Genomic DNA, 13,955 nt, shown 5'->3' with positions numbered 1-13,955 from the left:
CATAGCAGCCATCCCAAGGACATCTTTTTGTTTTAATAGATCTTATTATGGCTCAGCCACAAAAAATTTTAAATGTGTGCTGAGATCGCAAAAGACTGGTGCTTGATTTTCACAATTAATGTGAACATGATGGATGTTAGGAGGATAAAGAACACTTCAATTGGATCATCATAAGCGATAAATTACGATTAAAAGTAAATAAAATCACAATTAAAAGTAAGAGATGTTCATTTTTATAGAAAAAATTTACCAATCCGCATTGTGTGAAAAATAATCGCCTTTTCAACAAACAAAGCAAAAGCCAGTATTACAAAATGAATCTGTTCCAGTCTTTATTATACAGTACAGTACAGGTGTCTTTCCAATACTTACATTATGCTACTTTTTAAAAATATCTTAGCACCAATTAATCAGGAAAAAAAGCTTAAAAGGATCATGAATTTTGGCTAATGCATTAAAACACATTTATATTTGTTCAAACTATGAATAATTTAGCAGTATAACTTAAACAAAGTTAAAGTATGGCCTTTATGCTTTACAAATTTTAAGCCGTATGCAGCCATTCATCATCCCATGCTGTAATGGAAAGTCTATCAACTGTAACTTTAACAAGCATTTACAAAAATCACAAAATAGTAATACTGACTGTTCAATAGTAAACCGCTGATAGAGACGCAGCTATCAGATGTATTACATGGTAGAAAAAAAACAAGTCATTTAGGATCAGAACTGATTCTAAACTCACTGTAAATGTTTAAATTTCACTTCACTTAAAGCTTCAAACGCTTTGGAGACTGCAGTCTTCCTGTACTGCAGCTAACTAGCATTTTCAGCTAACCATTAGCTGCACTGAAGGCAACACCAATCACAATGGTTGAGTTAAACCTAAAGAACAACAAATACAGTTTGGTTGGATACGTAATGTATCATGAGACAGAGAAAAGTTTCAAAAGTAATGGCATAATACTGAATATTAGCATCATGATTTGTTTGAAACTGCTAAAAAAGCTAGTTAGCCTAGCTTACTCTCAGTTTGAAACTAGCCAATTTATTGTGTTAGAAGCACAAGCTACCTAACTGCCTTAGCTTACCATGACAAATAGCTAATAAGAAATTATAAACACAGCCGCCTTGACAATATTGGTTTGTGAACTACCATTTTGAAGCAATTTTGGTATTCAGCCTTTCCCTTGTTGGGCTTTTTGGAGCCAAAAGTGAAAATATTTTAACAGGAAGGAGTTGGAGAGTGATACTTGCAGGCGGATTGGACAGAAGTATGTTTCTATTGAATTATGGAATTATTTTCAGAAGGACACTGATCACAAGGATTGAATCTAGCCACTCATTCCATATTGGTGACAGACTCGTTATAAAAGAAGTTGGTGCTATTTGAATGGGAATCTATTGGAGCCAAAGATGTTTCGGAGCCAGTGGCGAAGGGCCGTCAATGGTGTGTACTTTCAGGGACTTCAGCTTTATGATTGACAGTCGATGCTATGTCCATTGAACAGTCTATGTAGAAAAATAGCAGATACCAAAACAAAACTAGTCCTCTCTTGGTTGAATTAAGCAAGGGTGGCTTTTATTGATTACGTTCAGCGATCTGTTTGTAAAAGTAAAAAATGAACAGTGTTGTTCAAACAATATGGTCTCGGCCTCCAGAGCAGCCTTACCCCTGGATTCTACTGAACATGGCTGTGTGGTTTAACTGACTGCCTTTTCTTATCTGTGTCTGGTGGGATCCAGGGGTTAGAAATATCCTGAAAATGCCAGTCTGCTTTATCAGCAACACCAAAACTAAATGGTGTCCTTTCATATAACTTGTTATAGATCATGATGAACATCTTGGCATGCTCAGTTTGGGTTTGACATAAAAAGCAGCTCTTTGAGGAAATTGAACAAAGTCTGCAATTATAGCACCTCTACAAAGCTGTTTACTGTACAGGTCCACACACAGCTCAAAGAGAAATTGACTGGTGTCGCTTCATAAAAACTTAACAGTGACGTTTCTTCCTGTCTCAACTTCTGTTTGAAAAGGAATGCCGCAGATGAGCCCAGAACAACCTACAGATGTGAAAGCAAGTTTAAATGATTGTTTTTTTAAAGTCAGATATCAAATCTCTAAATGGCACGTGAAGCATTTTAGACAAATAAACAAGAGTTTTGGAATTAAAATTCAAATCTCTCTCAAAGCTTGAAACTAAATTGCTAAGAATCTCATCTGTAGGTTCCAGTAAACTTTCTTTCCTTCATCTCTAGATATTTCACACAAGCTGATTTTATTGAATTAAACAAAATCCCAATTTGTTTCAAGGTGGAGTTCTCTAGAAATACTTTCATTTCTCTGCCTGTTTTAAGGATCCACAGCAAGGCGACGTACAGTAAGAAAACTGCTGCTGGCTTGGAGGCAAGAAGCGTACAAAAGTGGGCATTCATCACTCCCCACACTGACTAATTAACACTCCTCCTACACTGCCTCACACCTTCTGCTCCCCCTTTAGCCATCTATGACAGTAAAACAGATAACTTCCTTGACTGAGGAGATTGATTTGATGACTTATTCGATGAGCAGATTGGGACGTGGTGCAGTGTGGGCTGTGAGGGGGTGTGGTTGGGTGTTATGTCCCCCACATATGATACAGGAAGCATGCAAGTGAGGAAAAAATACTGTTTAGCTGCCCTCTGTCCCCCATGATCTGAGAAATATCCCACGTTGCTTAATCCCCAACCACCCCAAGCTAGGTACCACAAAACAAAACAAAACAAAGAATCTGACCGGCAGCACCTGTTGCTTCAACCCTCCAAATTGAGGTTACTTTGAAAAAGAAAAGTTCTTGATTCAGACTGACATGACCAAGTTCATAAATACTGCCAGACTTCCAGCCCTGTGAGTCTCCTTCTCTTTATTACCCCTTCACATTTTTGGTGTGGGGTCGTTGTGCCAGGCTGGCGTAGTAGGCACACTGGCTGGGGTCGCACTGGCCGGGAGGACCTGGAGGTCCTGCCTGACCGTGGGGGCCGGGGTTTCCTGGCTCTCCCTGGGCTCCGGCTTGTCCTGGGCTACCGTCTTTGCCGTATCCGGGCAGACCGGCTGGACCTGGATCAGTGAAAGGAGAAATTAAACTCTAACCTGGATCAGCCAGTCAATTTCGGAGCACTGCTGAAGGTTCTGGTTGTTACCTATGGGCCCTGAAGGGCCTCGCTCTCCTCTTTCACCAATACCCGGCTCTCCCTTTTCTCCCTTTGCTCCTTTCTCACCTGAAAGGAAATGAAGAGCACTCACTCTGGATTCCAGCACATTAATTCCTCATAAATAATTCCGAGCCGCTGTGAGGCATAGAGAAAATGAGAAAAACAAGAGAAGGGAGGGGAAGATGCAGCTCTGGCCTTTGATCAGCACAGAATATAAACTCCTTCCCGTTTTTTTTCTCTGCCTCTGTCATTAGATGACTGAACGAGTGTGAGACATGATCACAGGTCATGAACAGGATTCTACAGAAATCAATGTGATTGGAAATGTGCTGCAGGTGGCACCGTTACTTTGTTGTCACTGCATTATCAAAAGGAATGAAAACACAGCAACGACGTGCAGCTGCGCTGCCTTTCAGAACGAGTGAAGTCTCGGAGAACAAAGGAGTGTCATTTCTTTTTAAGTTCATCACAACACGTCCAACACATCTGTAGTCCCAAATATTTATTTATTTATTATAGATGGTTATACTGTATATAAGGGAAAAAAAGCAATTCTAACCAGCTTCAAAGTCAATATTTGGTCTGAGCATCTTTATTCTCCAACACAGCCTGAACCCTCATGGACAAGCTTTCTTGTAATTTCTTTAAGTCGTCTTAGTATAGAATAGTTAAGAACTTAAGAATAGTTCTCCAGGCTTCTTTGAAGGACATCCCAAAGCTCTTCTTTGGATGTGGGCTGCCTTTTGTTCCGTTCTCTGCCAACATGATCCCACACTGCTTCAATGTTGAGCTCCGGGCTCTGGGGAGGATTCATCCCTCCATCAGACCTGCTGCCACTGATTTTCAGCCCACTTCTTGTGTCATTTGGCACAGCTCAGCCTTTTCCCCTGTGTCCCTTCCTTAAGAATGGCTTATTTCGATAGCTTTTTTCTTCTTCTTCTTTAGTCCTCCACTTGTCCAGTTTCTTCAAGTTCTTTAAGGACTCACTGCACACTGCTGAGATTTGCCAAGTTTCCAGCTAATAGCTCTTTTGGGAATCCCTGTTGCTGCAACAATATTATTTCATTTTCATTCAAACTGTGTCATCTTTGGGATTTTTATGGACACAACTAAAGAAATGGGAACTAATATTTTGTTTTTGTAACAGGCTGCTAGTAATAAAGTGGCTAAATAGATGTAAAAAATGTCAAATTGGTTCTTTGCCAAGTTCCTGTTATGTGTAGACGCAACACTGGTTTATCTCTTAAGTTGATTGCATGATTCACAGGTCAGTGTTAATTAACAAAGAACCCATTCTTCTGAAAATGGTCAGGTACACGAAGTCGGCCGAAAATGAGTGTTAAAGCAGCCAGTGTCCAAAGAAAACCTTTGAAAGCAATTCAGAAAGCCTGGAGAACTATTTCTCAAGACCACTTTACAAGATTATAACAAAGGCAGGCTGTTTGGCAAAATAAGCAAAATAGAAATAAATGTGGAGTAGATCGAGAGTTTTGTAGAGTACCAAATATCGATCTATGTGAAGAACTAAAATATGTCCAGTCGGTACTGGAACAGCGACAGAGCTGTGGACAGAAGTGGAGCTTTAAAAAGAAATATTACATATTCTGTATGTATATTAACTGCTCTTGGGCCATTTGAGACATGTTATTTTGAGAAGTTTTATTGCTTAAATGTTGTTTTTCACAGCTAAAGTAGCCATCGCAAGAGTTTCAATGTTTCTTAACAACATCCAACTTCTAGTACAACGGCAAAGCTCTGGAATGTTTTGTGCACGATGTGCACTGCATGCAGGGCGGCAACTCAATGTATCCTACCACTCATCAGCTGTGACTCAAGAATCTGCCAGTAGAATCCCAGTAGCGTTCCATGTCCCGTGTAGCATGTAGCTGTGGGAGGCTCAGTTTCCGGACAGCTTTTCTCAGCATTAAACTTAAAGCGCCATCTGTTCTCGATTCATGGAAATCCAAATTTAATGACAGTACGATACAAACTGTGTCGTCTTCAGTGGAGCTCTGTCAAGCGTTTGAAAATGACTTCACTTAGATCAGTCGAGATTAACCAGCTCGTGCTTGCACGTCATCAAAGTTTAATAGAATGCATGAAAAAGTTTATACAAAGCATTTACAGTACAAAAACCGCTCTACAGGTTTCTATCGCTTGGTCACTTCTTCATCTGTTTGCCCTGCAACTTCAGCCTGAGGGTTATGCTTTGAAATAAGGTGTTATTAACACATGAAATATTGAAAATTTGCCCACTCCACATGTTTGCCTTGACCAGGTGATGACAGAGGGTTGATCAATCTGGGTCAATCAATACGTATGCACCGGCAAACTTATTCACTTTTAAACAGCCGTGATGTGTTAGAAAGCTCAAGATTTATTGTGTCGCAAATCGTTGACTAGATAAATGTGACACAAGGAAGAAAAATGATCAGCATTAAACAGCATTTACTGGCTGCTGTACAGCGACAATTGGAAGTCCATAAAACCATGTGACTGAATAGTGTAGAGGTAAGATTGCTGCCTTTCATGTGGGTGACTAGGGGATCCAATCCTGACTGGGGTTTGAACCCCCTTCCCCCGAATGACAGAATGCTTACCTGGGATATAAGTGTAAGTCCCTTTAGATAAAAGTGTTGGCCAAATGCAGAAACAACATCTGATAGTGGTATATGTATATGTACATTTGAGCTGGTGTTTATGGGCTGGTTGAAACACCATTTAAACTCGGTGCATCATTAACATGCACCAGTGTGGCCCATTGAAAGGCAGCTTTTTGACGGATACCATAGACTTTGCTCCACTAGCTCCTTCTCACCTCTCTGATCTTCTTCAACTTGGTAAACATTTCCAGAATTCACCTTTGTCTTCCCCACTTCAGACTGAATTGTCCAAAGAACCCATGTTTTATCTCTCAGAAGCATCCATCTATTTTTCTATACCTGCTTAATCCAATTTAGAGTTGTGTGTGTGTGGGGGGGGGCTATCCCAGCTGTCATTGGGCGAGAGGCAGGGTACACCCGGGACAGGTCACCAGGCCATCACAGGGCCACACAGAGACAAACGAGACACACAACCATGCACACTCACTCACTCCTAGGGACAGTTTATAGACACCAATTAACCTAGCGTTCATGTTTTTGGATGTGCAATATCTTATTGCAGGGTAAACATTTTTGAGAAAAAGTGCACTGCAGAAAAAGTGGAGGAACCAAATAGAAACATTATTAGCGCTCTTGGTCTATGTCTTACCCTTAGGGCCCAAAGGTCCTCTGGGTCCGTCTCCTCCATTCTGTCCAGGCATGCCCGGTTCTCCAGGGGGACCCTGTCGTCCAGGGTTGCCGTCTTTACCAGAAGGACCCGGAGGTCCGGGACGGCCCGCTGTACTCTTCACATGGGCTGGCTGCATCTGAGCCATGAGGTAAGCCATTTTGGCTGGAGACAAAACACACAAGTTCATTAAGTCTGATACTTCTCCATCCAGGTTATACTAAATATATTAGCAGCCCCCCAACAGAAAGATCGCTTCCTCACCATCTAATTGTTTCGCCAGCTCCTCCTGGATGAGCCGTCTCATCTGCTCCAGTGACACTGACTCTCCCTGAAGAAGCAGAGATTATAATGAAAAAAATCAATTATTAATGCCTCCATCTAAATCATCTGTTGAAGCTGTAGCATTAGTGTTGTTTCATGACTGAATCCTGTTTAGGTTTTTCACAGACATGACTCACCCTGGGGCCAGGGAGACCGGGGTTTCCTGAAGGTCCCTGTTGCCCTTGGGGTCCTATTTCTCCTGGTGGTCCCGACATGCCCATCATCCCTGTGTGGCCCTTTCTGCCTGGTGGGCCAGGGTTTCCGGGCATACCTGGATCTGCAGTCTGTCCTTTATCTCCCTTCACACCTGGGTCTCCCTGGATTAGATAATAACAATTGGTAAGTAACTGATTTGGTAGGATGTCAAGCTACTATCTGCAGATAACTTTTCCTTAAGAGAAGATTCAGAAAGAAATCTAAGTTTTAAAATAAAAGAGAAGCTGTAGGCCTTATTTATCATAAATGTTGTAACACAGGTGAACTCCACATTTAAAGATGAAGGCTGGTTTAACAGCAAACATTGTTGTGGCTTTTTTTCCCCTGCTGTGTTGGTCATATTAGTTGCCACTAGAGGTTTGACGAGGCGGTGTTGAATAGAAAAACTTACAAGAGCAAAATACGACACACAGGGATCCAAACTGCGTGTCTCTGTTACATTTACGGTTACTTCACATTGCTCAAATGAACTGGCAGTGAGCTGTACAGACGGCAGCATTTTGTCCCAGGCTTTGGAGCACTTCCTCCTGGTTAACAATCAGTTCTGCGCGTCCTGGTGCCTTCGTATCTGTCTACACTGGCCGCCGTGTTTTGGACCCATCATGTTGCTTTCGATTTTTTCTGGTTTCCTTTGCTCCGGAGTCATGTTGGCTTAATCCATGAATTAAAGCAAGTAAGATCACAGCGATAAACAGCAGATTTCGACAAGGCCATCACAATGTTTGCTTCGTCCAACCAACAGTAATAAATCTCAAGCAATGAAAGAAATGAACACATTTATGGAACCGTGAACTCAACATGGATGAAAAGTGACAAAGAATTCTGAAAGATGGTTTCAAATTAGATTAAATGAAACAAAGCATTTCAGCTCTAGTTCTCTGTTAGATAAGTAAAAGAAAGAGTGGCTTCTTCTAAAAACTGTGGATTAGAAGAAGGTATTAGTGTACTCAAGTCAAAATTCTCTCCTTGCAATCTTTTTTTATTTTTTCACACAACAATTATCATTTTTAAAGAATATTTTTGAAAATGTTATTCATGGGGAACACGACCCAAGCACCTCTAGCTTTTATTCGGTCTTATTCTGGGTCACTAACTACTTCAGCACCTAGCTGCCTCTGGTTGATAGCGATGTTGAACGAGCGGTCCTTCTCATTTCACACTCCTGCCCTTCGGCTAGCATTCAGCCTCCACTGCCTACTCAGCAGTCCTAATTTTACCCCTTTTACTGCACCATGAAAATACCAGCCTTTAGCTTGCCTGCGTTAGCACAAATGCTATATGCCAAAATGCTAACGTTAAAAAAGAATACTACACCTGTGCGACTAGCAATGTGACATGCTGGTTCTTTATGTATCAAACCTTTGCAGTTTGGCACTATTACTGGCACATTGCAGCTTCAAGGTGGAAGTATTCTACTCTGATATTTCTGCATGTTTAATGAAGTCACATTTTTACTTTTGCATTTCAAGTAAAGAAAACTGTATGCCTGGACAGGCTTTCACTGCCAAAATCCTTCTCTGTTCTCTGTTTTATCAACGGTTTCCATCAGTTTATTGATTTTTACACACAGATTTTCATATACCACATCCCCACTGCGGGGGCTTCATGTGTCCTAACATATCCTCGCACTGTGAATGCTTCTATATTTGGGCTGTAGATAAATCGGTCCAAGATGCTGACTCTGAGTCAGGATTTACAAAGCTGAGTCAGAGTCAGCATCTTGGACCAATCCATCACCTCCAGGCGTGGGCATGTTGGGGGTTTGTAGTTTCTCAGAACGAACAATAGTTGTTCTTTTGCTTGTTTCAGAAATAGTTGTGCATCACTACTGATGCTTCTCCTTTTCCACAACGCACATTATCATTTTACTGTCATAAGTAAGCTCTTTACAAATTATACAGTTGTATTTCCAGGCACTGTCAGCATAAGAACAGTTAAACTGGGGCATTATACACAGAATACTATATGATTTGGTAAGTAGGCAGTATGGAGAAACTGAGAATCAAGTAGGCGTTCTCTGGACTGACTCTTCAACTCTAGAGTAGGGATCCATTTATGCTCTTATGGTATTTGTACAATATGTGAATCATCTCTGTTTGCTCATATTTGATCAGTTTGTTTTTCTGTGAATACTGTTCTGAACTGTACATTGAGAACCAGTAGAATATTAGACGACCTCACCTTATCTCCTTTGAGGCCACGATCACCAGCTCTGCCTGGCACTCCCTTAAAAGACACAGGAGAGGAGCACTTATAAGCAAGAAATATCCTTACAGTGTACAGCTAGACTATCTTTTTAAAAACATCAGTTGTCATTAGTTACAAGTTCTTACCTGTTTTCCCTCTGGGCCAATGGGACCATGGGGACCCTGGAAATCATAGTAAAAGTTAAAATTACTCATTGCTTGTACTAAAATATAAATAAAAACAGAATGTAATGATTTGCAAATCTCGTAAAGCAATGTTTTATTCACAATAGAACATAGTAAACATATCAAATGTTGAAAGTGAGACATTTTACCATTTAATGAAAAATATTAGCTCATATTGGCAGCAACACTTTATCTGGCAACAGGTAAGTAACAACGAAATTGATATAAAAAAGAGCACCTAAGAGAGGCAGAGTCTCTAAGAAGTAAAGATGGGCAGAGGTTCAGAAATCTGAAAAAAAAGCTGCATCTACAAATTGCGAAATTATTTCAGAATAACGTCCCTCTCATTGTAAAAGTGTGAAGATTTGAAATATTCCGTCATCTACAGTGCATGCCACCGTCAAAGTATTCAGAGAATTTGGACACATCTTTGCTCGCAAAGGACGTCTTTGAAAATCAGTATGGGATACCAGTGACTTTCACCCTCAGGCCGCACGGCATTAAAAACAGACTATTATTCTATGATTATTCTGTCCTGGAAATCACTGCATGGACTCAGGAACACTTCCAGAGATCATTGTCTGTGAGCACAGTTCACCATTTTATCCACAAATGCAGGTTAGAGCTCTATCATGCAGAGAAGAAGCCATATGTGAACATGATCTAGAAACAATGCCACCTTCTATGGGTCAAAGCTCATGTAATATGGACTGAGGAAAAGTGGTCAGACAAATTGAAAAATAAAGTTTTTAGGAACTCATGGACCTCACGTCCTAAAGAGGAGAGAGACCATCCAGCTTGTTATCAGCACTCAACTCAAAATCCTGCATGGTTTGAGATGTATTTGTGTCTATGGAACTGTTAACTTGCCCATCAGGGAAGGTACCATCAATGCTTGCCGGTAGATGCAGGTTTCAGCATAATATATGCTCCCACCCAGATGACATCTTTTTTAGGAAAGACCTTGTATTGTATTGCTGATTTCAGCAAGACAATGTTACGGCATGGCCTCACAGTAGAAGAGCCCAGGTGCTGGACTGGCTCAACATAATAATAATATAATATTATTTATGAAATAATAGAATGTCACACTTCTAGTGTGTTTTTTCTATGTTCTATTGTGAATAAAATGTTGGTTTATGGGATTTGGAAATTATTGCATTCTATTTTTATTTACATTTTACAAAATGTCCAAACTATTTAGGAGGTAGGGATGTAAAATAGAATAAGAACTCACCGCGGGGCCTTTAGGACCACTGAAGCCTGGTAATCCTGGGTTGCCAGCCTCTCCCTTGTCTCCCCTAACACCCTGTATGACAGCAAAAACATGGCCTTCATCACATTGCGCGCGCACAGACACACACACGCACTCGTATCCTAAAAGCTCTGCTCATTACTGAGGATTTAGTGAGATTAACGTTCAGCTGCATTTTCAGTACAGCATAAAGCGGTGCCCTGGACAAAAATCTCATAAAACAATCTTGTGGCGGGACATACCAGCCCGAGGAGATTAAAATTCATATTACAAGCGACATGTGGGCCTAAACACTGGCTGGTTGGGGCAGCCACAGAGTGCAGGCATCTACTGATTCATGTTCCTTTTTTCATCTCATGATTAAAAAAAAAAATTCTTTGCAGCCTCACGTGCTTCTGTCAGCTCACAGCGCCATCCTCCCCGTGTGTAGTAAATTGTAACATCTGATAGGATTTTCGGTGATCACGGATCTTGCCACGAATACCGTCACAGTGATGAAATCCCTCTCTGTTTCCTCTTCTGACCTTTCTGCATTTTGGATCCTGTCGTCCTCCCCTGCCCCCCCGACAGTTCCTGAAGACCTGCTCCCTCTGCTGACTGATATCATTTTCTCCTCTCTGATAGCTGCCTACCACCTCGCAGTTACCTCCCAAATGCAGCCCACAAACAAGTGCAGCTCTTGCTAGATATCATTCTGTTGCACCTGATGCAGAAACAAAATATATTCACGCAGCTTTACAGAGAAGAAGAACGAGCTGATTAAGCTACCGATGATGTTGCCATTAACAAACAACTCAAATCCCCATGTCAGATCCAGTCACTACCATTTTCTTATGCAATCTAATGCACACAGTTGAGCAATAATCATGATTTTCTGTTACATCTGATGTAAAAAAAACAGACTATGAGGCAGTGTTTTGCTGCTTCTACTCTCTGTTTGTCTCAAATATGATTTTGCGACAGGCCCCACTCAATAGGTTCAGTCAGGAGTGTTCACCTGTAATGTCACAGTACATTTGTACTTAACTGCGTCAAGGTGACAAGTGAAATCGGCTCAGGTGAGCAAAAGATTTCCACATTGTTTAGGAGTGTTTCAGGGGGTTGTTAGGCTAAAAGGTCTTCATTTCTGACTGATCAAATCTAATCTAAACTTTCTGATTAAATCAAAGACTTGAAATTGTGAAATTGCAGAATAATGATAATAATTGAAAAAAAGCAAAGAAGCATCATGCAGAAGTTAAGAAGCCACATGTTATGGCTCGTTTGGTAGTAAAGACCATAATGACCAGGTTATGTACATTTTAGAGCTCTGACCCCCTGAACCTTATCCTCAGAATCAGGAACCATGACAACCTCGAGGCAGCTACCAAAGGCTTTGAAATGTAAAAATAACAGATGCCCAAAAAAGTAAAAGAAGACCATAAGAAGATAGTAAAGCATTTTCGTGAAACCAGTTCCTCAGTTATAAGTTATAAGTTCAGCTTCATATTTTTGCAAATGAATATCGAAATGAGCCCGATTCATTTTGGAAACCTGAGCTAAAAAAAAAAGGAGAAATATACATTTGGATCAAATAAAAAAAAAGATGCAGAATGTTCGGGAAATGTTGAAAACATGCCTGATCGGGTCATGTTTTTGGCCTTTTTGCTGCAGCCACTCTCACAGGGAACATTTTCCCCGAAGAGGGAAGAAAACATTCAATTTAATGGAGCAAATTCTTAGAGTGAGCATCGCACAGTCTGTGAAAAAGGAAAAGCAGATTCTGCTACAGGAAATCGATCCTTAACACCCCACAATGCACCATGTCAGGGAGCCGTGGCCTTTAAAGTGCACCAACCTGAACATCATAGAAAATCTGAGGAAACACTTCAAAAGAACAGTGTGAGCGAGTCGTCTGGCTCTGGAAGAATCCCACAAATCTAAAAGCTTTTGCAGGGAGAGTTGAGCTGAAAATCCTTCAAATCTGACCAAACTTTTTGTCCTTTCTGTTTTTCTCAAACACTAAAAGATATGCACTTTGGTTTGTCTCGATAAAATCACTAATGTCTTACAGTAAGCGCACAGCAAGAGATCTTTTGCTGAGTAAGGAGGGTTGAATTTAAGTGTGGATTTGATCCAATCAGTTTCCTGACCAAGTTAAGTTCTTACAAACTGCTGCTGTGTAAATAATGTAATACTGTACTGTACAGTTCCTTAATCAATGTGCAATGAACTGGATTTAAATGGACTGTATGTAATTTAATCTGAACTGGAATTAATTGGATTATAATCTGACAGAATTGGACTGTGCTTAAAAATGAACTTTTGGGTTAAGATTTAACGTGTCAACTTTTCAGAAAAGTGCTACCTGAGATGCTGTGAGTTGCCACACTTGAAGAGAATTGAAGTGAACTGAATTGATTGATGGAACCTGAACTGAACCTTTCGTTGGCCAGTGTAGAGAGGGGGAATAAACACCAAGCAGAACCTTGTTCAGTGTTCAAATGTGCGTGACATGATGGCTCAAGATCGATTTAGAAAACAAATATGACGCTGTATGAGGCTGTAGTTCAGATTTCAGCTCCTCGTGTCGTGTCCATCCTCCATCAGTCTTCAGCTTCAGAGGCTCAGCTTGGCGTAGCAGGCAAACATCCCCACAACCTTGACAGGTCTAACTTTTTTTCCCCTCGATACACGCTGCTGTGTGTAAAACCTAAAACATAGATTTTCTTCGCCGTGCTCTCCGGAGACTCCACGGAGGTGTTTGTCGATGTATTTATGAAAGTCAAATCCCAGGAGACGGTCCCCTCCCACCTTTTCCCTGTGATGTGAGTTGTCTCATCTCATACCAGCAACAACCCGGTCAAATCTTGTCAGTACGTTGTCACCCGGGGGGGAAGCAATGTTCCCTCTCTGCTCAGAACAGCATTCACTCAAATCTTCAATTGCAACTCGACAGCTTATTTCTCAAAGGAGTCCTTCACAGCCTCGTCTTGCTCTCAGGTAAATCCTCACAGGATCCGTCTGCTCACAAATCGCTGAGAAAGCCGCTTGCTTGCCGATTTTCCTCTGACTCCTCTGCTAAATGCAGATAGTTCAGTGAAACATGGAAAAACTTGCCACAGAGCTTAAGGTTACGGCTCTTTTTGTTAGACTTTGTGTAAAAGACTTGCATTTAAAGACGAGCAGGAATGTGTAACTCACTGGTGTTCCGGGGAGGCCTGATTTTCCAGACGGTCCTGGTTCACCTGGTTTGCCCTGAGATGCAAAACAAGCAAAAAGAAAAAAAAGATGTGATGAGAAACTTGACCGCAGGTGAAATGACTTGAGGGTCGCTTTTTAATCCG

General features: G+C 41.1%; 1 protein-coding gene across 1 annotated transcript in view; it reads right to left on the bottom strand.

The window, feature by feature from the left end:
• Nucleotides 1-1,993: 1,993 nt before the first annotated feature.
• The window catches only part of col22a1 (collagen, type XXII, alpha 1), a 70,886-nt gene continuing 58,924 nt past the window's right edge, over nucleotides 1,994-13,955 (bottom strand). Inside the window, exons 56-64 of the mRNA XM_075449920.1 lie at nucleotides 13,813-13,866; nucleotides 10,612-10,683; nucleotides 9,336-9,371; nucleotides 9,184-9,228; nucleotides 6,924-7,103; nucleotides 6,727-6,793; nucleotides 6,445-6,627; nucleotides 3,181-3,258; nucleotides 1,994-3,097 (exon numbers count right to left, since the gene is read on the bottom strand). Of these exons, the coding sequence (XP_075306035.1) occupies nucleotides 2,907-3,097; nucleotides 3,181-3,258; nucleotides 6,445-6,627; nucleotides 6,727-6,793; nucleotides 6,924-7,103; nucleotides 9,184-9,228; nucleotides 9,336-9,371; nucleotides 10,612-10,683; nucleotides 13,813-13,866 (906 nt within the window). The 3' untranslated portion in view covers nucleotides 1,994-2,906. The remainder of the gene's footprint in view (nucleotides 3,098-3,180; nucleotides 3,259-6,444; nucleotides 6,628-6,726; nucleotides 6,794-6,923; nucleotides 7,104-9,183; nucleotides 9,229-9,335; nucleotides 9,372-10,611; nucleotides 10,684-13,812; nucleotides 13,867-13,955) is intronic.

Source organism: Odontesthes bonariensis, chromosome 18, assembly GCF_027942865.1.
Source record: "Odontesthes bonariensis isolate fOdoBon6 chromosome 18, fOdoBon6.hap1, whole genome shotgun sequence".
Lineage (NCBI taxonomy): Eukaryota > Metazoa > Chordata > Actinopteri > Atheriniformes > Atherinopsidae > Odontesthes > Odontesthes bonariensis.
This window is presented reverse-complemented; position numbering and strand designations above follow the sequence as displayed.